Below are 26,403 nucleotides of genomic sequence, written 5' to 3'. Positions count from 1 at the left end.
GGGAGAGCCAGCCCTGCCTGGCACACGTGGCAGGTCCCCACTGACCCCGGCGTGAAGGGGACCGTCCCCACGGCAAACCGGCACCTGGGGGGTGAGCGGCTGCCCAACAGCCCCACGGACGCAGAGCGGGCAGGGGCTGCAGCGAGGCCAGCTGCCGCGGGGTGCCAGGGGGCTTGGGGAGCAACAGCTGGGATGCTTCACAGAGCCAGGCCTGAGCACAGCTCGCAGATGAGATTTTTGGGAAACAAAGCCTTTCCTTTCAGCAGCTAATGAAACCGGACCAGGAGAAATGTGAGCTGAGGCCCAAGGGGAAGGGGAATTTCTTTCTGCCATCCCCCCGCCCTTCCTCCCCGGCTCGGATCCCTCTGCGAGCGTGACTTCATGGGAAAACATTTGTGCCGATGGGCAGGGAGGAAGGCTGGAGAACGGACTGTTTGCTGTGAAGCTGAAATATGCTGGAAATGCCTCTCACCAACTTGCTGGCAGCACCTACCGGGAGGCTGTGCTCGGACACGGAGATGCTGCTGGGCTGCACGGTGACGCTCATGCACTGGCTGATGCTGCCTGCAAACCGGTGCGGCTCGTCCGCTCGCTCGCAGCTGTCCCTCGGGGAGCACCTGCCACACACGAGCACACGTCAGCGCACACCGAGCACCCGGGGACGATGGCAAACAGCACGAGGTGCTACAGCTGACCGGGAGCGAGCTACCCCGGAGGGCAGAGCCGTGGCCGGGAAAAGGGGGAGCTTGCAGCAGGACCAGGGGTGATGCTCTGCACCAGGACTAGGTATCAGAACAGATTCCAGGTTAGGACCAAAGGGCACTGAAAAATATTCTGTGATCAGAGGAAAGACAAACCACAAGTATCTCAGGAGCAATTCCCGGTCCCACCTGCACTGGGACATAACCTGGAGCTGCAAAGTCCCAGGTGCCAACGGGAACGGTGGGTGTGGGGTGAGCCGGGCACTCTGCTGGTGCTCGGCCGAGGCCCCTGCGAGCCATAAATTCACAATCTGCACAGGAACTAAACCGTAAAGCAGTAACAGGCAGTAACAAGATGATGCCTCCATTCTAATTAGAACAAAAACACATAGTTCATTAATAGTCTTCTCCTGGAGCTGAAGAGTGTGGCGGGGCCAGGAGCGGGACCTCCCAGCTGGGCTTTGGCTGGTTTTCACGCCTTGGGCTCCCAGCTCGCTCCCGTTCCCACCACCAGGATCCCATGCAGGCCTTCCACGTGCCGAAGTGACTCGCGCTGCTCCGAGCACGCCGTGTGCTCCAGGATGGCTCCTTATCCCTATGTTTCTCTTGCGGGTGTCCTCGGAGTGGGGTGAAATTAAGTTGTTTCCAGCAGGTAGAGAAGCGCCCACCAAGAAACCAAGGAAGAATTATCAGTGTTTCGAAGCAGGTATCAGAGACCACAGCACAGCACTGGCATCCCTCAGTGACTTTCTATTTTATGTCATTTGGGGAAAATCCTTTTCTTCCAACCCCCCTCCCTGGGCGCAGACGACACGTTGGCCTTTTGGTGTTAATGGTCCTAATAAGATATCAGCAAACTTTACCACTTCACTCACTGCTGATCTTGGACCCTATTTCAAACGGTGGCGCAAAGGTCAGAGGACCGAGACACCGTCACCAGCCCCACATGCCACCGGCCAGTTCCCTTCTGGCAGTTACCTGAGTGTGTATGTTACTCGAATTAACAAGGTGCTGCTGTCAAAGCACTTGTTTTCCCGGTGCCCTGCGGAGCTCGGGCGGTCTCAGACACACAGAGGCAGCAGCAGAAACACGTCCTGCCCACGCAGAGGCTGAGTTTTGCCAAGCTCACCCAGCTCTGACCAGCTGACGAGCACCCGGCAAAACCAGGGCTTCCTGCACTGAAACCGTGGGCTCCATCCTCCCCATGAGGCTGTCTGCTTCTGATTAAGAAAAGCGGAGTTCCCACTTTCCAAACCACCCGTGCGATCCCCAGCAAACACTCTTGCTGCTCTCCTCACCCTCTTGGGTTTTTTTCTTTTTTTTTGGGAGTATAATGGAGCTAAATATGAATGCTGCCAAAAGAAGAATTATTGAGGTTTAAGTGAATCTCTAAGATAGCTTTAAAGTGAGCTCTTGACTGGAGCCTTTATCTCATTGACTTGCCGGAATGGCTCTTTTTTATCATACCATTTATAGCAACAGCCCTAACAGAGATAAATAGGTCTGTGGACAATAACACACTTGTAGAGAGCAGCATATGGAAGTCTTGCAGGTTTCAAATCCCTCTGGGCTGAAAAGACTCTTTACCAACCTCCTGGAGGCCTCTGCCCGCTCCCCCAGAGTGCTGCTGGTAGCGGAGGAGGAGCCGAGGATCCGTCTCTCACATGGAGAGGAGGAACTCGCACGACGAGCAAATCCCCGGCCGGGAGGACACCGTGGAGGCGCCGGGCAGGGACTGCCCAGCCATGGCACCGCTGCTCCGAGGACCCCCGGCTGAGCAGAGGAGTTTTGCAGAAGCACTTCTCCCTTCCTGCTGGTTCCCAGCATCTTCTCAAACATCCTGTGTCCAGGATTCCTCAAGCCTGGTACAAGGCATGTGCTGCCCACAGCCACCACCTCACCAGGCACCTCTCAGGGCAGGAGTTACAGGTCTGCTTCGGTGCCTGTGCCCAGCCCACGGTCGGCTGCCTCTGGGGTTCAGGTTCACTGCTGGAGCTCCCCCGGCCAGCCTACGCTGCCAGCGTGCTCCACTCCTGCTTCCAGAGCTCATGTTCAGTCCTCACACACAGCTCATCCGTGAGCATCACTCCTATCACCACCCTTCAGTGCTGCGGGACGCTCGGGGCTGCGGCTGCCCCGGTTCTCCTGCACCTCCCCACGCCTGGCAATGACACCTTGCCAACCCAGCGAGCCGTGGGGAGCCCACGGCCCCGAATCCAGGCCGGATTTGTGGAGGAGCTGCCGTCCCCTGCTCCCTCTCCAGCACCTGCTGCTCCGGCACGTGGCCAAGCTTTGCCATGCGGGTCCCTGAACTCTGCCTCTGCCCCCACTGTTGCTCTGCGAGCTGGCACGCGGCCGGAGGGATTGCTATTCCTCTCCTCCAGCCTCCTCGAGGCCTCCCCCTCCTCCCCGATCTGCCTTTGCCTCGTGGTCCCCCTTCCGCCCTAGGAAGCGATGGTTGCCGTGGCAGGGGAGAGAAAGGAAGGACACAAACACCTCCTGAATGCAGAGAGCGTTTCCTGGAGCTCCCTCAGCCCTTTGTGCCTGTCGGTGTGTGCGAGGGGCTGCCAGCCCCCAGCCCCGCGCTGCCTGCTCTGCCCCAGCAGGGGTGGCTGCAGCACAGACGCCCGACCTTGTCACGCAGAATTTAAATCTCTCTTCCTGATATATTTAATAGGGCTTGGTGCTCTGCTCCGTTCCAGTGCTGTAACCTCTGTGAGAGCAAAGTCCCACTCATATAATCAAGGCTACTATTGCCGTTAAAAATCCCCCGTTAGTCGGGAGGGGCTCGCAGCTTGGGCAAGCACGAGGCCTCTGTTCCCACCGGTTTAAATTCTGCTTTCCTGTCATGCCCACAGCACCCTCTCCACGCTGTGTGCGACCCACCGCTCCTAAAGAAGGGATTTGTTTTCCTTTACCTCTTTACAGGAGCTCAGGGATTTTCAATGGCGTTCGTGCTGCAACGCAGGGGACGTCCAGAGAAGGCAAGAATGGATTTAAGGAACTTCAACCTAATTCGCTTTTGCAAAGATTGTGTGGGAGGCGCTTGGTGGTTTTAAAAGCTGCTTTTCTCATCGCCACCAGCAGCTCAAACACAACAGCCAAGGCTGGACTTACATGTGGTGGAGCGTGCACCAGCCGCAGTGGGGGTCTCCCGAGCTCAGGCACTCCCCGCAGGTCGTGTACTGCTCGCAGGACTCCACGGGCACCCGGGACACCTGCAAGGGAAGCAAAGGCACGGGCTCAGCACTCCTCCAGCTCCTGCTTCACCAGTTTGAGTCAAGTAACACAACAGCAATCCAGAAAATTAAATGAATTTGTTCCAGTATCCATACAGAAGTCAGCCAAGAATAGGAAATGTCAGGGACCGAGTCACAAAGCCGCTCCGTCCCTTGGGCACAGCCAACGCCACGAGCCACGGGTGCAGCGGAGCCACAGCCCGGCCGCCGCCCGGTGCCAGCTCGCCAGAAACCTCCCAACCTCCCCGAGGCGAAAGCTGTGTCCTCTCCTCCCCGATGCACCATTTGCCATCTTGCACTTGCCGTGGGGGGAACTCTTCAGGGAGGAAAGCTGGCAGGGAATAAAATTCATTGGGACTTTGGAGGTTGGCAGCTTATTTAGCCTACGTAGGTATTTCACTACTTGCTCCTCGTTGGCCACCCTGAGCCCTTCCAGCACCAGTGCGGACTTGGCCACCCAAGGCACAACCCCCGGGGCTGCCCACCTCTGCCAGGCAGGAGATGCCAGAGCAGAAGAGAGAGGGACGCGCAGGAGGGAACACCGACCCCGCTTGCACCTATCGCACACGCGGAAGGGCCCTGCGGGACGCTGGGGGGTCCTGACCCGTTTATCAGCACTGAAAACCCCAAAGGCTCCAAAACGACACCAAGCTTTAACCATGGGTCGTTGCTTGACTCCGAGGAAGAAATCCCACTTTAGCCTTTCTGACCCATCCCCTGCCACCTCCGGGCACGGCACGTTTGCATCTCCCGTCCCGACACCGCGGCGCGGTGCTCCCGCACTAGTCCTGCTGGTGCTGCTCCCTCGTCAACGTATTTACATTCCTTCTATCAAATACTGTAAATAATTATTGCTGTCCCCAGCACAGCCGCTCCCCTCGGGCCCTGCGAGCAATGCCGGCAACTGGCTGAAAACTAACACAACTCTCGGCATCGCACTCGCTCCGTCCGTCACAACAGCACCCGGCGCCCAGCAGCTGGGGCGCGCGGGGTGAAAGGAGCAGTGTCTCGCCAAACAACGGCCACTTTCACGCCAAGTGCTGTTGACACAGTGAGAACCCAGTTCCTCTCCAAACACGACACCAATAGGGCTGCTGTTCTGGTTTCCTCGGCCCTACTTAACAGCTTTTCCTACAACACAAATCGCGCGGGGATGCGCGGGGCTGTGGTATTTTTTTTTCGCCGAGATGAAGCCCGTGGGATGGGCACAGGGCTCAGCCCGGGGTATGCCAAGAGCAAAGCAGCCCTGGAGCTGGAATAGCGGGGCAGGGACCGAGGGGGTGTGAGAGGCAGAGCCAGGTATGCCGGGCATGCATTTGGCTTGTGATGGCTGCAGAGAGCTTCAGAAACAGGGAAGGGAAATGCTGGGGGATGGAACAGCACGGAGGTGTGTAAAGAAAGGGCTTGGGTTTGATTCTTGGCTGCAAAAGGCAGCTGGGGTGCCCTCTCGGGGTCCTGCGCCTCGGGTGGCTGCACGTGACACGGTTTTACCCGCTTTGCTTCATACCTCTGAGGACCTCAAAGCACTTCACAGACATCACGGTGGCGTGGGAGCAAGTCCACCAGCCCGGCAGCAGGCACAGCCCCCCCGGGGCTGCCGACACCACGTGCCCTGCTCCCCTGCCCTGCCCATCCCACCCCATCACCAGCAACGATCCAAAATTTCCCATCGCTGACCAGAGATGCAGACATCGCACTGCTCCTGGGTGGGAGCCTAGGAGCAAACGTGTGGTTCTCAAACCCACCAAGCAGCCTGTGCAGCCCCCAAGGTTTCCCCTAAAATCTGCCCAGCACGTTGAGCCGTGTTGGTGGGATGGCTCTCACCCACCCCGGAGGTCAGGACACCCCGAAATCACCAGGCATTGCTGATGCCCCACCTCTTACCCACAACGTGAGCCTTGACAGGATCCATCCCCATGATTTATATGCAGCTCAGGGCTTGTTTCGTGTTTGTGAGGAGCTGGAAGCTCTCACGGTGCTCTATAAATAACGGAGGATTTGAATTATATGAGTAACAGTTCGTTACAGATGATATTATGTTAGGCATCCAGGTTCCTTCTCTGCTCAGAAGCTGTGGCTTCTGCACATGATAATTCTTTAAAAATGACACAGAAATTTTGAGCAATTTCTGGGTCAGCCCTTCTGTAGCCCCAACTGCTCGGATACGGCCCGTGGCCCCTGGCTGGGGGAAGGTCTAAGACCTTGGGGGAGAACAGACCATCTGCTTTTCTCCAATACTTATGCCCACGACTTTGAAATTCACCCTTCATAAAAATTAATGCCAGAAAACCCGCATTGCTCCAATACCCAAGTAAATGTTTAAATGAAGAAGTTCAGAAAGATTATGAACAGAAGGTATTTAAATATTTGCATGCATGAGAAAGGTTGGGGGGCTCTGCAGTATTTGCCCAGCTCTCCCAGTACTAACGCAAAATCGACCATCCTTACCGTCCACCATCCAAATATCAAAAATATTCCAATCCTCTAAACAGCATGTTCCATTTTAATGGAAAACCGAGAGAAATAGCATGAAGAATAGGATATATCCATATGTTATCCCATACCTATCATGAACACAGAAGACTGAAAGCTGTATTTGCGCTCTCATCCTCACCAGCCCCTGGGACAGCTCTGTGCACACCAGAACGGTTTATTTGGAAAGGGCTTTGGTCTTCAGTATTTAGTTTTTAAATGCAAATACTTTGCCGGAGCAGGATTACCTCAATCATGTCACATTTCCTTCCTCCTGACGGCAGAGCCCTCCTCCCCACAGCCCAATTGCTACCTCTCTTCCCTCTACCCATGACGAAACAAACCTGCTTCTCAATAATTAAATGATAAAGTCTCATTACTGCCTTCCTTGACTGCGTGACCCATAACATCAGCAAAAAACAACAAAAAAAACCAATACAGACTCTCCAAAACATAAATTCAAACTCTGCCAGCCCCCAAAGAAAATAAGTGCAAGGATTCAGTTCCAAATAGATAAATACATAAAATAAATAAGCAAAGCAAAATTTCCACCACTTATGCCTGCTGCCAGCACAGGCCTCTGACCTCCCCGGCTGGAGAGAGCCCCTGGGGCGTCCCAGCGCCTGCAGAGCCCCCGGGGTGCTGGGGTTCAAACAGAAAATCTATTTTTAATGACTTTGGGGACTGTAGTAGAGATGCCAACTAGTTCAATGTAATTAAAGCTATCTATCACTCAGTGAGCAGGGGCCCAAAGTTGATGAACTTTCCAATGAGATTTTATTCTTCATTCATGAAAAAACTCCACTTTGTGCTGCTGCAGGAGACATGAAGAAGTGTGGGAAGGAGCAAGCAGGACTCACCAGTTCCAGCCGTTACCGTGTCAGGGTGACAGAGCTGGGGAAAATAAAGTCAGACTTTCTCAGAGGCTTGTACAGAGTTTGGCAAACTCTTCTTCCCGCTGCTTCTCCTCCCTGCATCTTTCAGGACGAGGGGGTGACGTGCCCGGAGTGGCCGCGTGGCACCTCCAAGCGTCCCTGCCAGGGGACATCACTGCTGCCATCAGAAGTGGCTTCTTGAAGCGTTGGCACCGTTGTCTGACGCGCGGCACACGCTGCTCGGCGAGATCACCCTGCCACAGCCACCCAGGCAACGGCACTGTCCTTCGCAGCACTGATTAGTCCAGGCCTCAGGGGAACTAATTAATAAGGATAAAAGGGGAGCAGCTTTCCAAACTCTCCGGGCTCAGGTGGGGATCAATCCAACGCAGTAAACTTTCATCTCGCATCAGTGCACGGCCTCTGCGTGCAGTGCTTTGCCTTGCTGCCAGGTAACTCAGAGCACACTCCCTGCAGCCATTTAAAAGTTTTAACAGCAGCTCAGAAAATTAATTAAGGTGAATAATTACAAAGCGTGCGCTTCTTTCCCTCTCTGTTTTGCAAGGAAGTGGCAAAAATAGAATTCTGAATAATTTTGGAGTTATAACCAATGTAATTAGGTGTTCAACGAACACTTACAATTGGGCTGCGCTTATTAAAATTACTGTTTTAGTCAGAACGTTGCCAGAGCCATTAACAGCACAATGGTTCGATTCCCTGGGCCTCTAATTACACTTAGATGCCTCGCCACGCAGGGGATGCCCGGCTCCGCTGCCCGCTCCGCACCGCAGGTGATGCCCGGCAGCACCATGGGGACCCCGCCAAGGTTTCCTGGGCACTTCCCAGCCCCAGGGCGCGGGGACCCAGCTGGGAGGAGAGCTGGGACAGGGGACAGCCCCAGCATCAGGCGCTGGGAAGGGGCTGCTCTGCGACATGAGACACCCCGGTCACAGCTCGGACTCGGCGCTTCCTTCCCGATCGCGCTGGACAGCGCAGGCGGGGGCATTCAGGCTCTGCTGTTTCCTCCTCTGAGAGAGGATCCCAATTTACTTTATAGAAATCACTTCATTTCATCTGAGGAGATGCCCAGCTGGGAACATTCACAAGGACAAACCTCCCCTCCTGCTGCCTGCTGCCAACAGCCACCCCTCTGGCCCCGTCTCCCGCAGGGTGTTTGTTCCCCGGGCACCAGCACTGGGACAAGCCCCGTGCTGGCGGGTACCAGCCGCCCCGACACAGCTTTTGCTCCACCTTGAAATCAAAGAGGGTGCTGCTCAGAGCTTGCACGGGTGCTCTGGGGGTTGACACTTCCCTGTGCACCCCTGCAGCCCTCATCAGCACCTTGGTGTTTGGGAGCACCTGCGATGTGATACCGACTGGCAGTGGGGATACCTGGGAGGGAACGACAGCGTCTGTCTGGAAACACCCTGCGCGTTTATAAACCACGGCCCCGCTCCGAGCAGCTTCTTACACTAGTTTGGAAATGATGGAGGCTTCAAAGGAGGTGTCAACGCGCTCCTTGTGTCAGAGAAGGGAGCTCCGCGCTCCGAAACGCAGACATCCAGATCTGTTATGAAAGATGGAAATCTCAGTGGTGTGTATCCCGGGAAAGCTCAGTGCCTGCTGCTTGCAATTGCCTTCAGCCGTCTGTTTTTCCTCTCTCCCCATAAAAACCACACGCGAGACAGCGGAGACCCCTTCCCCCAAGCTGCTAGCCTAGAACTCATGAATTCAGTTAAGTTGTTAAAAAGGATTGTGGCAGGCTAAGATAAAACAGAGGAGTTTAAAATGACAAACAGACTCCTAAATGGGATTAGAGTCTTAATGAAAACAGTAATGAATGAATGAGGCAACCAAATATTACCCATTAATATTAGACAGATAGATTAGATCCCTAGGCGCTGCGCTTAAAAACGACATGAAATTACTTCAGTTACTCTGCATTGATAAATAACAAGACCATATTTACTGTTAAAACACGTTTCCTCCACCCTCCCCCATGCTTGCTTTGGCTTCTCCTTCCCAAGAGGGAGAGCAGACCACGGAGAGGCTGAAAAAACGCCCCAGGCTGGGAGCCTGCACCGCTCCCCTCCTTTCCGCAGGGCACTCGGGCCAGCCAGCGCCCACCGTACACGTACTCAGGGCACCTGCTGCAGGGGACCAGCCCCATCAGGCTCAATTCCCACCGCCAACGCCACTACTTCAGCCCTTGCTGAAATACAGCTGGGCTGTGCCCCCTTGGGGAAAGGCTACGCAGGGCCTGAACGGGGCTCCTGGTTACTCCAGCTGAAACACTGCTGAGCGTGGAGGATTCTTTAAGTGTGGGAACGGGGGGCAGGAGGGCTGGGGGGGTCGTGTGTACCATGCAGATATAAATTAACTTTCCAGGAAGGCAATAAAACCCAGTCTTTGTGCTTTCCTACCCCGAAACACGGGGTAAAGCAGGGAAGCGGGGAGGGAGGAATGTGCAGAGCTCTTCCCACAGCTTGGGAGATGGATGACCTTTCCAACACTATACCTGTATAAATCTTATTTAATGAAATAATAATAAAAAAAAAAAGAATAAATGGAGGTTAAATCATTCCCTGCAGCTGATTTACATTGAAAACAGAGTCTGTTCAGACAGCGGTTGGTTTACACAACAGGCCTTTAACATTCCTTTCCTAACTACTCGGGTGACTCCTGACCAGCTAACCACGAGATGAGTGATAGCCCTCGAAGCCAAAGGCAACTTGCCAAGACGGCGGCACAAGAAACAGTGCTCGTCTGAGGTTTACTTTAAACACACAATTAGGGGTTTCGGTGGGTCACAAGTCACAACATGGTGGTTTTCACCCATCAAACCTTCCCCACAACATTCCCATCCTTTGGGACACGACTTCATTTTCACTGCCACCACCAAGTCAGCACTTTAAACACCCACTTCCCCTCCCTCTGCACACCGTGGAGCAAACACCACTGCCTGCGGCTTGGAAGCACCCCTGGGAAACTGGGAAAACTAACCAAGGGCCTCCCATTATTTGAAATAAAAGCTGGAACAGTTTTTGTAGCCAGAGAAGGTTGGGCAAAGGGCTTAGCTGTCATCTTTACCTGCTTTTCCTTGGGCTGCTGTTTTGCTGCATGGGAGAAGCGGGATCGAAGAGCAGCTCTGGGGCTACGGCATCGCTTTGTCGAAAGGCAGAGGTGATATAGGTTCAGAGCTTACACATGAGCTTCAGAATTGCTGCATTAATGCTCCCAGTGCTGCAATGCTAAGGCACTTGTCCCTAGAAGCCATATCAGCTCCTGCTGTAAACAGTTACTTTGACATCAGCTTCTCACTGTCCGGATCCAGCATCCAAAACAGTGGCATTTTGGGCAAATAATGCCATGAAACTGTTTCTGCTCCATCAGAGCCTGAGGAACTTCTGCATATATTTCCATAAATCTCACTGGCGTCAGTACAGCAACAGACCCGACAAACTGCGAGGGGGATCCTGCAGACTGCTGCTGAGTCTGCCTGCAGATCGACTCCAGGAAAAGCTGTGGGGTTGAACGGACTGTGAAACCACAAAACAAACCAGTTACATGAAAATTGGTAGCGCTCAGTTTCTAGCGAGGCTGGAAACGAGAGGGAAGGTCCTCCCAGCTACGGAAACATGCAACTCGTTGCCCCAGGAGGCTGAAAGTAGATGGCATTGAAGAGACCTGCAGAAGATCAGTTCATTAAAGCTGACTTGGGAATGCCAAAAACCTGTGAGGATGCACCAGGAGAAGGACTGGTGGGTACCGACCTGCTTTCTGCCCGCTGCCTCTGCAGGGCACAGGGCACAGGGAGCCGCCACGCTGGTTCCTACTGCCACACGAGAGAGATGAGCCTACCAACACTTCTAGACAAAATTTAGTCCCTAGAATTATGTTTTTCAGCTGCAAACCTCCCACAGGAGGCGAAGCCCCACCTGTGTGGGGGGCAGCGGAGGTGGAAGGGGGGATCTTCCCTCCCCTCAGTTGCCTTCCTGCTGGAAGCCTGCACCGGAGCAGCTGCTCCAAGGGCATTTCTCTGCAGGGTAGCTGGCAAGGGACAGGGTTAATAGGCCCACTCCATGCATGACCTCTCTTCCCTCTCTCTGAGAGCTTCTAATTACCAAGCTAAAGAAAGAGGGGCAGCAGCCAGGCCCCGCTGCCAGCGCCTGCCCTTGCTGATCTGATCGATCGCAGCCCGACGGCGAAGGGAAGGGCTTCACCGCTGGGTAGAGGCTGAGGTCTCTCAGAGAGGCAGCTTCTCCCATCCCACCCGCACATGGAGCGAGCTAATCAAGGCCAAAGCCACCCTGGAAAAAACAGGAGCATCAGCAGGTCCAAAAAGGAGAGCAGCTTGGGGGGGCCATGAATAAATGATGCTAATGCAAAGGTGCCTGCGCAGCCCCGGCTCAGGCAGACCGATGGCTCTATTTCTGCTGCACCCGCAGCCTGACAATTGGCAAATGAACCTCTGCAGTTATGTGTTTCCCCTCTTTATTCTTTTCTCATAAAACTGGCAGGAACAGGGGTAGGAAAGAGACGCTGGCGGCAGCTGTGTTCAGGATGAAAAATGAGCAGCGTCTGTATGGGCGGCAGCTGGAGCCCCGATGGAGGGACCCCTCGGCCCCCTCCCGCTCCCCTGCCACGCTGGGTATTGCCCTCTCTGCACTGGGGCCCCGTGCTTAACCCTTGCCTTGCTCCGTTGTTGCACGTACTGCGATGGAGCACAACAGCCAAACCCATGGAGACCTGAGGCCACACCTGATGGTCACCAACACCCAGTGCCCCCGAATGGCAGCGCGTTCCCTGCGTTCCTGGCGTGCCCAGGAGCTTTAAGAGAAGTTGCAGCTCTGCTGGAATGGGCAACACGTGTACACACAAAATAACAGAGCACAGCTGCTCCCCGGAGCAGATGAAACATTATCCTCAGTCTACAGACGAGGGACTAGCGCTGGTGGGAGCAGAGCGATGGGGCACAGCGCGAGGGCTGCAGCCCGGCCTCAGCAGCGCCGTGTGTCCGTGCCCAGGCTGCCCCTCCTCTGCAGCCTGCGGAGCTGAAGGTCTCTGCACGGCACCTTCCAGGGGCACACGGACAAGGTCTGCAGCAACTTGCCCCAAAATGCCTGGGGCACCGTGTGTCGGGGCCAGTGTCCTGATGCCACCCCTCTGCTGCCCGCAGAGCTGGAGTTCCCTCTGCCATAGAGCTTCTCCCCACGCCTGCCCTTGCAGCATCCCCCTCAAGTGCCTGGCCACCTGCCACCCCTGGCACGCACCAGGACACGGAGGCCACATTTTGTTTACCCTCCTCGCTCAGGAGGAAGCCCAGGGCTGCACGGGAGGACGCGTCTCGCCACCCACCTCGAAAGGGACCCCACGTGGCCAGCTGGCCGTGGCACAGCAGGGTGGGCAGCCCCGCATCTGCCCGCTCCGAACAGACCCGCAGGCTGTGCTCCGCCACAACGCGGGCTTTGTTCCCGGCTCTGGCACGGCCGAGGGTGTCAGTGACACTGAAAAGCTTTGACTGGCCCTTTCTGTTTGTTTTCTTGGCACACGCAAGCATCATTTAAATAGCCCAACCTCGGCTCTGCCCTGCACCTCGCGTGTGACTGACATGATTATTCAACAGCAGCTTTGCCCAGGGAACGGGCTGAGCAGAAGACGACAGCTTCCAGCCCCTCCGGCTCCTACGATGCCCGCTTACCTCCCCTCATCCCATGGGATGCTGCCTTTCCCAGGGGATGGGGGGCTTTGGGGCAGTGCTGGGGGAGACACGGTACGGCCAGCCCAGACCCTGCTCGGCTCTTCTCCAGCCCCTCACGAAGGTCTGCTGCACGCTGCGAGGCAGGCACACGAGCAACCCTCGCTTCCCCGTTTTCTGAACCATTTCAGGGTTCTTCAAATTGTTTAAATACTGCAGAAACCTTCGAGGGAAGTCACAGGCATGACCGGTTTGTGTAATTTTATAGAGCCTTGAAAATCCAAAGCATTTCAATGCCCTAAGTAGCTTTAAAGGTCACAGAGTCGTATCATTACTGTTTTCACAGCCTAACTGTTGTCCTACTACTCGTTTGCTCCAGGAACACTGCTGTAGTCTCCAAGCTTTTTAGTAAGTATTGCTCTCTAACTACATTACGCTGCCCTTGCCAGTCAATTTTCTGCTACTCCATCAGTGTCCCATTTGTGTATCATTACACACGGCTGTCAAAAATACAATTTAGGAACCTGACCACCAGGTGTGAGAAATGAACCCTCCTAAGTATATCCCAAACTCTCTAATTCTGAAAGAAAATGAGCTTTAAGCCCTTTCCCCCAAAGAAGAAAACCACTGTCCCATGGCCGCTGCGGCACGCTGGCCCCGTTATCGCACACAGGCACACGGGCGACAGGGTGGTTACCAAAAAAGAACATCTCCGAGACAACACGGCAAAGCTTCAGGAGCCACATCAAAGCAGAGGAAAACAAAGAGCAGTTTGCTCATCCCCACAGAAGGTGTCTGCTCCCACCACCAGCCAGGCATGGCCAGCACCGCCAGGACCTGCGCAGCCGCCGCGCACCCTCCGCCCAGCCCCCGCGGGACCAGGACGCGCTGGAGTTTAAGATATTGTTCGCACTGAAGCCCCACAACAATCCACATGGATTATCCCAGCGTACTCCTCCGAGAAGGCAGTTTACTCCTCCAGGAGGGATGCACATCAGCAAAGCACCACTCGCCCTCCAGGGCCGACCCTGCCCACGTTCAGCTGCTGGTGACCTTGGGTGTCTCGCCCTGCGATAAGGAGCTCGACTTGCTCCCTCAAGGCCAGAGAGGAGCCCTGAGGTAACAGTTTAGACTCAAAGAGCAAATTTAGACAAATTCAGACGCGTCACACGAAAACCCAGAGCTGTTCACATCAGTAGCTGCAGCAAGGAGACATCCGTGGTGGTGTTCACTGACAGCTACGGTCGCTCTAATTTCTTCCAGCATCCTTGGAAGCCATGGGACGAATTTGCTGCTGGTGTAATACTTTAATTCCTTTCAACAGATTTATGCTGAGACTTAATTTGGCCCTGCACATTTTACTCCCAAGCCTAGTACGCAGTAGCGGAAATAATTTGCTGTTGGCTGCTCTGATGTTGCCATCTTTTGTGCATATCGAAATGACAAAGACATCAGGCCCTCAAAGTCCGATTGAAGAATAATTGGAAATCCAAAGTGGCACTAAATGTTATTTTCTAAATAAAATGCATTCAATTACAGAACATGAGGCTGTAAAGCATTAAAAAAGATTAGCTAGAGTAGAAAAAATAAGTATTCAAACCTTCAGAGAGTTCATTATATGCAGAGGATACCCTCTATTCCTTGGGACAGGCAGGAGATAAAGCGAATGCAAAACAATGCAGATGTCCCTGTCTGCCCGCGCTGCCCCGCGGGGCCGGGACGCTGCCGCACGCCGGGATTGTCACCTCAGCTCCTGCACAGTGCTGGATGTTTTCCCACTTCCACGCCAGGCAGGCACAGCTCCTTTTGTTTCCCCCAGCACCTTTTGTTACACAAGCAGATTTCCCAGGTTGTTTTCAAACACAGAAAGTTTGCTTCATTAAAGCGAGCATGTATTTACCAAACCCTGATAGCCTGAACCACTCGCCCAAGGCAGCTGGTGGCCCCTGGGCCGAGGGAGCCCTACAGCAACGCCCGTCGGGCTGCCCCAGCGCCCGAGGTGCCACGGGCTGGGCGGTACGTCCCCATCCCTGGGCACCGTCCCCCTGCACGGGGATGTCCCCATCCCTGGCCTCCGTCCCCCAACTCCTCAGGCTCCGCCGGAGCTTTGCTCTCACCAGCAAAAGCCAAGAGGCACTTGGGGACGTGCAGCAAACCCTGAGCAAGGTGTAGAGCAGTTAGACACGGAGGGGAAAAAAGCTCCCCTGGGTCTGTAGCATGAGGCAAGGCGGGTGAGAGAAAATGGGTGAAACAAGAAAAAGCAGAGAACAGAGCGATAAATATTCCTGCTTCAGTGGCTGCAGCGAGGGAAGAGAAGGCACAGTGCGATGGTGGGCTGGAACACGAGGGATTCGAGGTCTCTGTGGGTATGTGGGTGGCAGCAGGGCCCTGGGTGTGGGGGTCCCCAATCCCCCCCCTAAGCTGCAGGGCAGGAAAACCTCCGCGCACCTCCCGGAGCCGAGCGCCAGCGGCTGCGGCACGAGGTGTCGGCCACGTCTGTGTATCGATGAGACCAACGCAGCAGATGTGCTCACAACTCCAGCGAACAGGAGGACAAAGGCAATCGTATTTCACACAGCGGGAGCCGGCAAACCCGCGCGTAGAGCAGCAAAGTCGCAGCCAAACAAACATGACCCCGAGTGGGATCTATGGCTGTGGCAGGCGCGTTCTCAGCCTACACAAACAGGGGAAGATGAGATGCATTTATCTCGGATACTCCGTTTCAACAGCTTTCCTTAACAGCTCTGGCCCCTTCAATTAATACGTATCACCGAGCGGGCTCGCAGCGGGGGAGGTAGAATTATTTACATGTCTGATCGTTGTTTCCATAGAAGGATTAAAGACCAGGTGAAATTTCTTTGCACATTAGTTGTTTTGTTTTTTTTTTTTTCTTTAAGAGAAGATAATTGTCACTTGAAATCGTTCAGTGCAGATACAACGAATTGCTGACCTGCAGCTGATCTCAAGCAACGACGACGATATCTCGACTCCACCAATAAACACACACTCGCAATGGGGGAGTGAGGAGAACAGCCCACACATCACCCAAGATGGATTTATTCCAGCCTTCGCTATAAGGCTGAAGGCTGGGAAGCCAAATCCCTCTCTCCCAGGGTTTCATTAGCTGGGAATGGTTTTCTAATGAGATTTACACAATCTAGCCTGGAGCCTACACATTTTGCTCTGCACCCAGAGACAATAACAACAGGGAGCTAAGGAGATGCCTTCTTTTGCTCCAGTCACCCATAACTCAAGACTGTTACACTGCTGCCATCAATGTGATTACACAGAGCACAAAAATAAAATAAAAACCTGCCCTTCTATAGTATTAAGTCTCCAATTTCAACTGACCCAAGCCAGGAAAATTTATAGTTATGGGGACCACATTCAGTCCATTAGGAAAGGATAGGAAATTGCCAGCTGGGATCTAAATGACATTCTCACCTCTCTCTCCACAGTCCCGGAGCCCAGCTGGGGCGAGCAGCACTGCTCCAGTCCCCGGCCTTGCGGACATCACGGGAGGCAACCAGAGGGCTATCATGGGGCTCTCTGCATGCAGGGTGGCGGCAGGTGGAACCGTGCTCCCAAGCCCCACTGCACACCTGTAAGGCCACGGAGAGCCCTAAGCTGCCCCTTCCCTCAAGCACTCTGATGGATCAAGGTCCTTCGTTGGACGGGATGTGGTTTGTCTGGAACGGCGGCATCCTCTGCTGCAGCAAACCCACACCCTAAGCCCAAACCCAGCCCCCCGATACCACGCTGCTGCCTTACGGGGATGCTTCTCCCACAGGTTCCTCCAGCATCCTGCTTGGGCGAGGTGACAGGGACCGAGCTGTGCCCCAGGCCACCAGCCGGGCCACGCACACTGAAAGCAAAGACCTAAAATGGAAAAATCCAGCGTGTCTTTGACTAGCGGCTGGAGTTTGCACGCTCCTCTCCACAGTCACAGGAATGCAGTTTCTGGCACAGTTTCTCCAATAACACTATTCCAGCGTGGTCAGCTCTTTTTGGATGGAAGATTTTAAGCAAATTCTTTTTGTGGGCAGGACTGTCGGCTCACTCACACAAAGGCCCAGCCACACGAGGAGGAGTTATTTTTTAGCATCCATCCTCCCTTCTGATTCCTCCCCAACTCAAAAAAAAAAATACTTATCACCATGTTCTTACAGAGATATTAATAGCGCCCAAGACACTGACAGTTGCCTGCCTGTGAGTCACTTCTTAAAGGGATGGGAAAAAGCCTGCAACAACCGTGGCTTGTGAGGAGTCAACGCAAATATCGTTCATGAACTGCAGTGCTAAATATCATCCTTATTACGGCAGATGAGGTGGGAGATGCTCACGTGTGTAGTGCATGTCCAGTGCAGCTGGGTCTACCAGGGGCTGACTCCGTTACGCAGCCTTTGCCTGGACAACGAGCAATAGCAGCAGCTGGCAGCCGGGCAGGCAGCAAACCTTCACCAAATCCCACCTTAAACATCACTTGACTTTGGCCATTTTGGTTTTGACTCCTATCCCAGTAGTGCTCTGGAGTCCACAGCGCTGACCAGGATCGTTAAGTGTGTCACTAACAGAGCAAAGGGCACGTCCCTGCCTCCGTCAGTCCTCTGGGTCATCGTGACCCCAGGCTGAGGCAGCACAGAGCCCACCAACACCTGCACCCACCTCAGCTGCTATGAGACCCTCAGGGCTTGGGTCTTCCTTCTGCACTACTCAAATCATCTCCTTTCTCCTCTGCTAGTATGGGACTCCAAAGTGGTCTTTTAATTCAATTATTTGAAAGCATCTCTTATGTCTTGACAACCTAATTTGGTCTCCTCCAGGTCTTTCAGTACCACGTGCGGGAGAGCAGCAGGCACCATCCCGCCCACGTGATGCGCTCGCAGTGCAAGTCGCTCCAGCTCTCTGAGCACTCAACTCAATTTCTATTTGAAAGGAAACATGAATGCTAATTAAACAGCCATAAGGGCACAGAGCAGATAAATATGTGTTGCAAGAGAAACTGGAGAGACACGCTCTGAAGTGGCGCCAGGGAGGGGAGGAGGCAATGTGTCATTGTTTTTGGTGGCACAACTTCAGAATAGTGCTCATCGCTTAAAATATTCCTATAACCAACCAAACCCGGTGTTGCTGGACCTCCTTTACTGCCTTAAAACCTCTCTCCTCCACTGCGACATCCATGGCTGCCCTGACTTCAGTAATACACATGCAAAACAACATTTTGCTCCATCTGAAGGCTGGGTAAAGCAGTATTTACATGCCAGCTTCCAGCATGCTCCAAAACGCCTGTGCCAACTCCTCTGCAACTGAGCAGCCCTCTGGGCTGCAATCAGCAGGCTGGAAGGATAATGATCATCCAAAGCATAATCTTTCCCTGCCACCTTTTAGATTAAAAAAACCCCAACACCTCCCTTTTTTGTCTAACAGAGAAAGGTGAGCGGTCATGGCAGGAAGGCTGGAATATACAGAGCAGCCCTGGATCGCTCGCTGCTCAGCCCTTTGCAAACAGCAGAAACCGACTGCTTGAGCCCCTGCTAGTGTTACACACAAAATACTCTGCCCTGCTTTGTCTGCACAGACAAGGAGCAGCTGAAATCGGTGACACTGTTCTGCACGTATTTCAGAAGGACAGGGCTACGGAGATGCTCTGTGTAACACAGGCACATCAAGGCACAAACAGCAACATCCCACCTGAGCTTTGGGTTTTGCATCCAAAACAGTACTTTATCCCTGCCAGAGTTCAAGGAGACTTGGAAGAAAAAGTTCCCAGTCTGAGAAGAAAAAAATACCCCAGAATCCATTAATATTCACAGGTGTAGTGTGGCAGCAACAACGCACACGAGATCTCATTTGAAACTCGAGGGCTGCTGTGACAGACCAACCCATTGCTCAGTCAAGCCTGAAAACACGCCGCTGGCTACGGCCACTTCCAGCTGCTGCACCGGGCCAGCATCGCCTTTGAGGAGCATCCCCCTTCGTGACGGGCACTTGGCAGTTTGCTGATGAAGGTTAAATGCTTTCAAAGTGATTTTGTGCACCGAAATCGCCTGTTTATGAAGATTTATTTTTTTTAAAGGTGTATATCTAAGAGTCCGAATGACTGACTGCAGCTGGGAAGGTGATGCTCACATTGATGAAGACTTTGCAAACTATCTGTCACTGCAAACCATGACCAGTGCCTTCCCTTCCTATATTCACCTCACTGTGACGATGGAGCACTGAAGTGAACAGTGATGAAATGAGGAATGGTCCTTTGTTACGGGACTAAGGATTCGGGCGGTTTCAGTTCAATCTCTTCCTCTGCCATAGATTTCCTGTGTGACTTAGGATAGGTCAACATGGCATCTCTATGCTTCAATTCCTCATCTAAAAAGTGATATTGCTGCTCCAGCTCATAGGGCTTTGGGGAGGATAAATCTGTTAGCGGACAGCAAAATGTTTGCAGGCTGGTGGTGTTTGCTGCGAAGAAGCCAGCGAGAATTAGGCAGCTGTGATAACCGAGCAGGCAGGTAAGCGCAGAGGAGAAAGAAAGAGGGAAAACATCAATCTCGGCGTGCAAGGGGCACTTTCTAAGCTTGATTACAACAAAAATCATTTCTTCTACACCCACACAGAATCCTTCAGGACCCCACTGTGATCTCCCCTCGTGCAGCCCCCCCAGCTCTGATGAACGCCGTGCTCCTCCCGGCCTGGCCCCAGCAAACGTGGCAGGGGCAAGTCCCGAGCGCAGCCCTGGGCACGGCTGGGGCTGGCACGCAGCCCCCCGGCCCCCCAGCGCAGAGGGGAAGCCAGTGTTTAGTCTGCCGGGCACATTCCTGTGCACTGCTAAAATAAATAGAAGATTATTAATGGAGCCCCTTTTGCTCGCTAGGATCGGCCAGAAATGCCAGAGTTATCAAGCGGCTCCTGAGGACGGCGCAGGGACGGGGCTGGAGGGGCTGGAAGGGTTTCTTGCTTAGACAGCTCCGGCCAGGAGCTGCGCTGGGTTTGGTGTTCTGGGTTTCCATGTGGGGTGCGGGACTCGCCTGCTCTCCAGAAATGGCCCAGGCTTCCCAGGGAAACCCCTGGGCCTCCCTCCACACCCACTGTCGGGCACACTCTAGGACATCTCAGCACTTTCATTGCTGCAAAGTTTTAACAGGGGAATCATTTTGCCAGGGAAGGAGGAGGGAAAGCGAGAACAAAACCCACAAACAATTGTTCTTCTGCTTTACAACCAGCCTTAACTTTTATATTTAGTCCCAGCTTGCAACACCACTACAGCCAGGTCCCCTGGGGCACATCCATCATTCTCAACCTATCTAGAATCTGCAGGAACTTTTTCCTGAACATTTCTGAACTTCTCAAATAGTTCAGTAGGAATTTGGTTGTAAAGCTGAATACTTGTTTGCATTAAAGCCGTGCCAGTGGGACCGGCCTAAGGGTCCTAATTGGCTGGGTGCATTCAGAGGTCTGGGCTGGGACTCACACTGCATTTTTTAGCCCTGCTCATTTCAAAATTATCACAGGAATCTGTGTTCGTAGCTGTATTTCCCTCAACTGACATGAAACAAACAAAAAATACACTGAAAGCCAAACCCGAATCCATCTGATTTCGCATAACTTTTCAGAACCTTGAGGGGAAAAATAGAAAACGGCAAAGGATGCTCAGAGGTTAAGACTCAGGGTGGATCTGAACTCTCTTAAATCCTTCTGCCCCTTTGAGCCACAGAATTCAGCCTGACGCTGATACGGAGGTTGAAGGAAGAGCCGGGAGCCGAGCCTGGAGCACAGGCTGCTGCGGGGGGCTCTCAGCCGCTCTCCATCCCGCTCACGGCCACCAGCAAAGGTGCCACATCGTCCCGAGCCCTCCCGGCTCCGAAGTGCATGAGACAACCTGCCACCCCTCCTTGCAGAGTCCTCGGGGCTGAGCTCACAGGGAAAGCATTCAGCGGGGCAAGTGCCTGCACATCACCCGCGCTTACTTCCCGCGAACCTCATCATAATGAAGCGATACTCCACACCGTATCCCTTTTTCCATTTCACCCTTCACTGGATCATTTTATGCATCTATTCCCATTGCTAATTCAAACTAATTAAAGTATAAAATAGAATAATTTGTGCAATTTCAGAGCTCCCCTCACCATATTGTGAGTTATGTTCCTTTTTTGCCTGCGCCCGGTGTGAACAATTCCCCTCCTCACCGGCTCAACGGCCGCCAAACTCATTTGCTGAGAAGACAAACTATTACAGCAGCGTAGGAACGGGGGGAAGAGAAAAAGTTTAAAAAGCTCTAGTGGAGAGAAAGAGGAATCTGAGGTTTGCTTTTAAACTTCATAGCTGCGCGCTGAGTGCGGAATTTCAGATCTCTCCTTCAAGTAATTCGCTCTCGGGAATACAGTTCTCTCCCTCTCTCATTACTCCTATTAAGCACAGGAGATCCGTGTCTGTCTGTCCGTCCAAACATGCAAATCCTGCAGCAAACCCACAGCTCTGCAGCGCTCGTTGCATTGCTCAAACTCGGCCATGAACATCAGCATCATCCCCAGAGAGGCACGAGGAACCCCAGCTCGCTGTCATCTGTCCCTCCCAAACCCCCGACGCGCCGGTGTGCGGAGCAGGAGGGTGGGGTGTGGGTGTGTGTACGTGCACGTAAGGGAAATTCTGGAAATATTTCAGGACTGTGGTTGCTTGCTTGAAAATTAAACAATAGGTCTGTGGAAGAGGAGGAATTGGAAAGGGAAGCAAATGCTGAATCAAACACATGGGAACCCTGTGGCTGTGACTGGCAGGGAAAAAACAGACTAATACAAAGAAAAAACAAAGCAAAACAAACCAACCCTGAAAGCACCTGAAACAAACCACCACATGAGCAATGCCTAAACCAGATCTCCTTTAGAAAAAAACAAACACACCGACCCTCACGTTGAACTATTGCATTGGGGCATTTTGTACCACTTCTTCCAGGAAAGTTAACACCTTTCAAGTATTTGTTACCTCAAAGACTTCTGCACTTAACTCCGCACCCCTGAACGTTTTGTGTCTGTACACAAACCTCTGGAGGCTGCAGGGCTGGAGGAACGACTGGCACCAGCCCAGACCCCGACACATCAGCCCCAGAGCTCCGCACGCCTGACACGTGGGCTGCCAGCGGGGCAGGGACGTGAGACAGCGTGCTGTCCCACCTGGCCGGGCTGGGCTTTCTGGGGTCACCTGAGGTTAATTAACACATCCTTCTTGTCAGGTAGAGATTGTTAATTATCTCAGACAAATTCTTAGCTGAATTTCTTAATTATTCCTAAATGACTACAGGGAGGAAAGTAGAAAAAACCTGCATCAGCTCATGTATTTTAGGAGAGTGTAGCACGAGCAGGTGGAGGTGGTGGAAGAGGCGGCGCAGAGCTGGTACAAACCTCGCCGAGGAGCACAGCCCGTCCCGGAGGGCACCAGCTCCGCCGCAGCGAGGGCCGTGCCAGGGGGGTTCCCTCCCCACCCTGCGCTCCCTCTTTCATCCCCCTACTCTTTGCCCCAGATTATGGCTATTTCGTGCCTTTCTGGCAGTGGTCGTGGAGGAACACAAGCTGAGCAAGTGTCTCTACGCACACAAAGGTGCTGGAGCAGCAGGAGGTCCCAGCCAGGCTGGTGACACCAAGGGTCGTGGCAAGCCTCTGCCAGACAAGCCGTGCCCTGTGGCACCCGCAGTGACCTGCACGGGCACAGCACAGCCCGGCGCAGCAGCTCACGGGAGGCAGGACTTCAGACACCCCTGGAGGGACTCAGCTGAGCCACCTGCCCTGTCCCGGTGGTTCAAACTTCGCTCAGATTATGTCCAGCTAACTGGCTGTTCAACTAGCAGATAATGTAGTTAAAAATTTAATCAGTCCATTTTTTCCCTCCTGATGACTCCAGACCCTTTTATCCACATCTCTTGCATTTTTTATCGTGTTTTCTCAGTTCTTTTCAGGACACCATCGGTATTTACAGCCTCGCTACTCCGGAATTGATGGACTTCCTTGTTTTTCTCAGCCCTCGCTCCAGTTCCAACCTCTTCTAAATCAGCCAGGCAGCCCCCGCCTGCCTCCCTCTCAACCAGCATCCAGAAAGTTCAGTCCAAAGCAAAGCAGTTTCCAGAGGACTTAAACATCTCGGGGTTACAGGACAGGGAGCCGCGCAACAAATCATCCTCAGAGACTCCTGCAGATCTGCGGCTCCTGACGCGGGGCCATCTGCCAAGCAAATATTTCTCAGCTAACAGCAGACCAAAGGACAAGTGTCTTTACCTAAAGGCACAATGACGTGTATGTAAGAGGGAGAGGGGAACTTCACTCGGTGGAAAAGCAACAGGTCTGAGTGAGCTCCGGCAGCGCTGCCTGCTCCCTCCATGGAGCGAGGGGCCAGCAGCACGCGTCCGCGAGATGCTCGTAGCCAGGTCTATACTGGTCATACTGGTCAATGCCCCCCCGTGCTGATGCACGCCCGGTAACGATGTCTAGAGCACTGCTCCTCGCTGGTTAAGAGACCAGGCTGGGACAAAGCGGCTGCAGGCACATAAAACAGCCCCTTCCACCTCCTCCATCCCAATAACCTCCAGCCTCCCAGCATGTCCCCGGCAGCCATCGCTTGCCCAGCTCTGCCCTCCCCGCTGCCATGCCCTTCTCGCTGGGGCTAGAGGGGAATCTGTAGGGGCCGGCGTTCATCCTCGCTGCCTCCCACCAACCTCTGCTCACACCCCTCTGCACAAGGGTCTCCCAGCTGCCAAAAATCTCACATCAGCCATGAGAAATGGCTCCTGTGCACTAGTGAGTGCTCGCTCAAAACCAACACAAAGTCAGCCTGCACCCTCTGAACCCTCCTCGCCTCCCCCTAAGGCAAGGTCACCCTGCAGTGGGCACGGAGGGGCTCAGCACCACGCACGCTCAGCAACACGCACGCAGGCAGACCAACCGCGGAGCCTTTGGTACCCGACAGAGAGGCAAAGGATTCCTCAGTACATCTCGAGCTACGGAGGTCTGTGGCCCTCTGAGCTCTGCCGTGCTAATTGATGTTATCTGCATTTCACCGAGTGATTATGGGTTATTATTTGTACCACGGGAACGGTGAGGTTCCCAGTCACGGAGCAGGATGCCGCTCTGTTACACACCGTACAAAACCAGAATGAAATCATCCCCCTGTGGCAGAATTAACCACCGAAGTAACTACGGATGAGCTGAGCAGCAGTGTTTCTGAGGCGATGAAATGTGCAGGGTGTTTGGAGGATGTTTACGGAAGATGAATTTTGCATTTGCAGTGTCCTGGCCAGGTACCTCATTAGGAAGGGGCTGCGTCACCCATCAGGGAGCAGACCCGCATCGCGTGACCTCAGCACTTCATCAAAGTATTTTACGTGATTAGCACAAACAAGTGATAGATCATTAGCTGAAAAAAAGTGCTGGAAAATAAAGAAGGAAAAACATGCCTTAAGTGTGGTGTGGGGAAGAGGCAAGAAGAGGAGGGGGAGCGCCTGCCCCGCGGTCTGGCTCCTCCGCACGCGGCAGCATCCTGCACCCACCTCTGCAGTCAGGGCTCACAGCTCTGCGTTCGGGGAGGGAACAGACCTGTTGGGCCACGTTTCTCTTCACTAGCACAGGGATATTCCAACAAGCCCTGCAATATTTTGATCATGCTGCTTTAAATTTCGTGTTTATAGCCCTTGATTAGGCGGTGAGATCTCCTGGAGATGGCAGCCCCTGCCCTGGCGCCTGCCACGCGTTTGATTGAGCCTCCGCTCGCTCCCAGATTAAAAATAACAAAATTTGTTCTTCTATCAAGAGCTGCAAAAAGCTTTGGCTCCAATTCCGCTGATGCTTATATAAGCTCCGTGCTGAAGCATGCCCACCATTTCTCACAGGGTTGGCTCTCGGCTGCTGAAGGTGTACGTGGGAGCAAAGTCAAACCTGCCGCATGTGAAACCGGCGCTGCAACAGCTTGAACTTGCACAGGGAGCAGGTACAGAGGGTACAAAGGGGTTGCAGCCTCGGAGTCATAAAATTGCTCATCCTACAGGGCTTAATTAATTGAAATGCACTGAGCTTTCATACATTTAAAACCCCTATCATCTCCCTGATGCACAGACAATTAATGCTTCAGGACTGGATTGTACAGCCGCTTTTTCTCAATATAACCAGCACTTTTCCTGTAAGCGTCAGTCTCTCCCTCTGAATGCAAGAAATCAGAGAAGCTTTTCTGCACATGCAGGGGTTGTTGGTGGGGGCTCCATGACAGACTCACCATTAAAATTGGAAGAAAATCTGGGGGCTCTTGGTGGCCCCACGACATTTGTCACTAGAGCAATGCTGAGACATGAATTTCTGCTTTAAACAGCCCGGGTCAGAATCGCTTCCCTTCTGCCATAAGAGCTATTTGACACCAGGTGCAGGGGGAAGAGAGCCTGTGCAAGCTCCTAATAAGCACTTAAATCATGTGGTTAAAGGACTCAGAATAAGTGGCTGGAAGCAAAGTTTTTTTATCCTGCTCTCCCCCGGACTGGGCTGTGCAACTGTTGCTTCTGTGCCTTGTGGGAGTGAAATCAAATGTCAAATATTCTGCTTTGGAAGAAGTTGGCAATGAAACACGAAAGGCTCATGGAGAGCTCAAAAGGACTGCGGGTAAATTGGAGCGAGGCAGAGACAGGGCTGGGACAGGAGCCAGCGGGAGCGGGGAAGGACTGTGCCTACAACCACAGCTCCAGATTTTAGGATGAAGCAACTCCCTTCCCTAATGCATTTCAGCATAAAGCTGATCCTGGCTGCTGCTGGCACAGGAGGAAGATGGGTTTCATACCGAAATGTTACATCTACGCTTTGTTGGGAAGCATCCACACGTCTCAGTTTGTTCAGCATAATCAGCCCAACACAGAGCATCGCATCTCACTGCTGGTCCTTACCTAACCCCACAGCCACACCACCGATCAGGATTGGGGAGCACACATTTCTTAGCTGAATTCCACAAAAAAAAACACCACCACATTTGTTGAAAGCTGTGTTTTGACACAGGCATGTATCCTGTTTCTTTCTCAGCAGATATTTAAAATCACAGGCTCTGGACAATCCTCCCCCAGTACGTTAACATGCAGCAGATCAATGTTAAGAACAGCTGCTCTCTCTGTCATTTTACCGTGGCAGAATTTCATTTTGTTCCAGATTTCAAGACTTCAGAAGACATTTTTACTGTATGTTCGCAGTAATTCTGAGGGCACTTCCCACCATTTACAGCCTCAGCCCTCTGAAGCTGGTGGACCTTCCTCCCTCTCTTGGTGCTGACCCCTTTTCAATCATCAGGCTCCTTTATATAGCACACAGGAAAAAAATATATTCTCCCTTCCGCTTTGCTGAACTATCACATTGCCAGGATTAGGGCAGTGGGGTCACAGGAGCTGATGAAATCCATATGTAATGGCGTGC

At 53.2% G+C, this 26,403-nt stretch overlaps 1 protein-coding gene across 4 annotated transcripts in view; it reads right to left on the bottom strand.

Annotated features, from left to right (window-relative positions):
* Window positions 1-26,403, bottom strand: part of PLXNA2 (plexin A2) — a 215,217-nt gene that overhangs the window by 53,489 nt on the left and 135,325 nt on the right. For all 4 annotated transcript variants that reach the window (XM_068419454.1, XM_068419456.1, XM_068419457.1 and 1 more), the window contains 2 exons: window positions 3,819-3,919; window positions 494-617 (listed from right to left, as the gene is read on the bottom strand). In XM_068419454.1, coding sequence (XP_068275555.1) covers window positions 494-617; window positions 3,819-3,919 — 225 coding nt within the window. The remainder of the gene's footprint in view (window positions 1-493; window positions 618-3,818; window positions 3,920-26,403) is intronic.

This window comes from Nyctibius grandis, chromosome 27 (genome assembly GCF_013368605.1).
Source record: "Nyctibius grandis isolate bNycGra1 chromosome 27, bNycGra1.pri, whole genome shotgun sequence".
In the NCBI taxonomy this organism is placed as follows: domain Eukaryota; kingdom Metazoa; phylum Chordata; class Aves; order Nyctibiiformes; family Nyctibiidae; genus Nyctibius; species Nyctibius grandis.
This window is presented reverse-complemented; position numbering and strand designations above follow the sequence as displayed.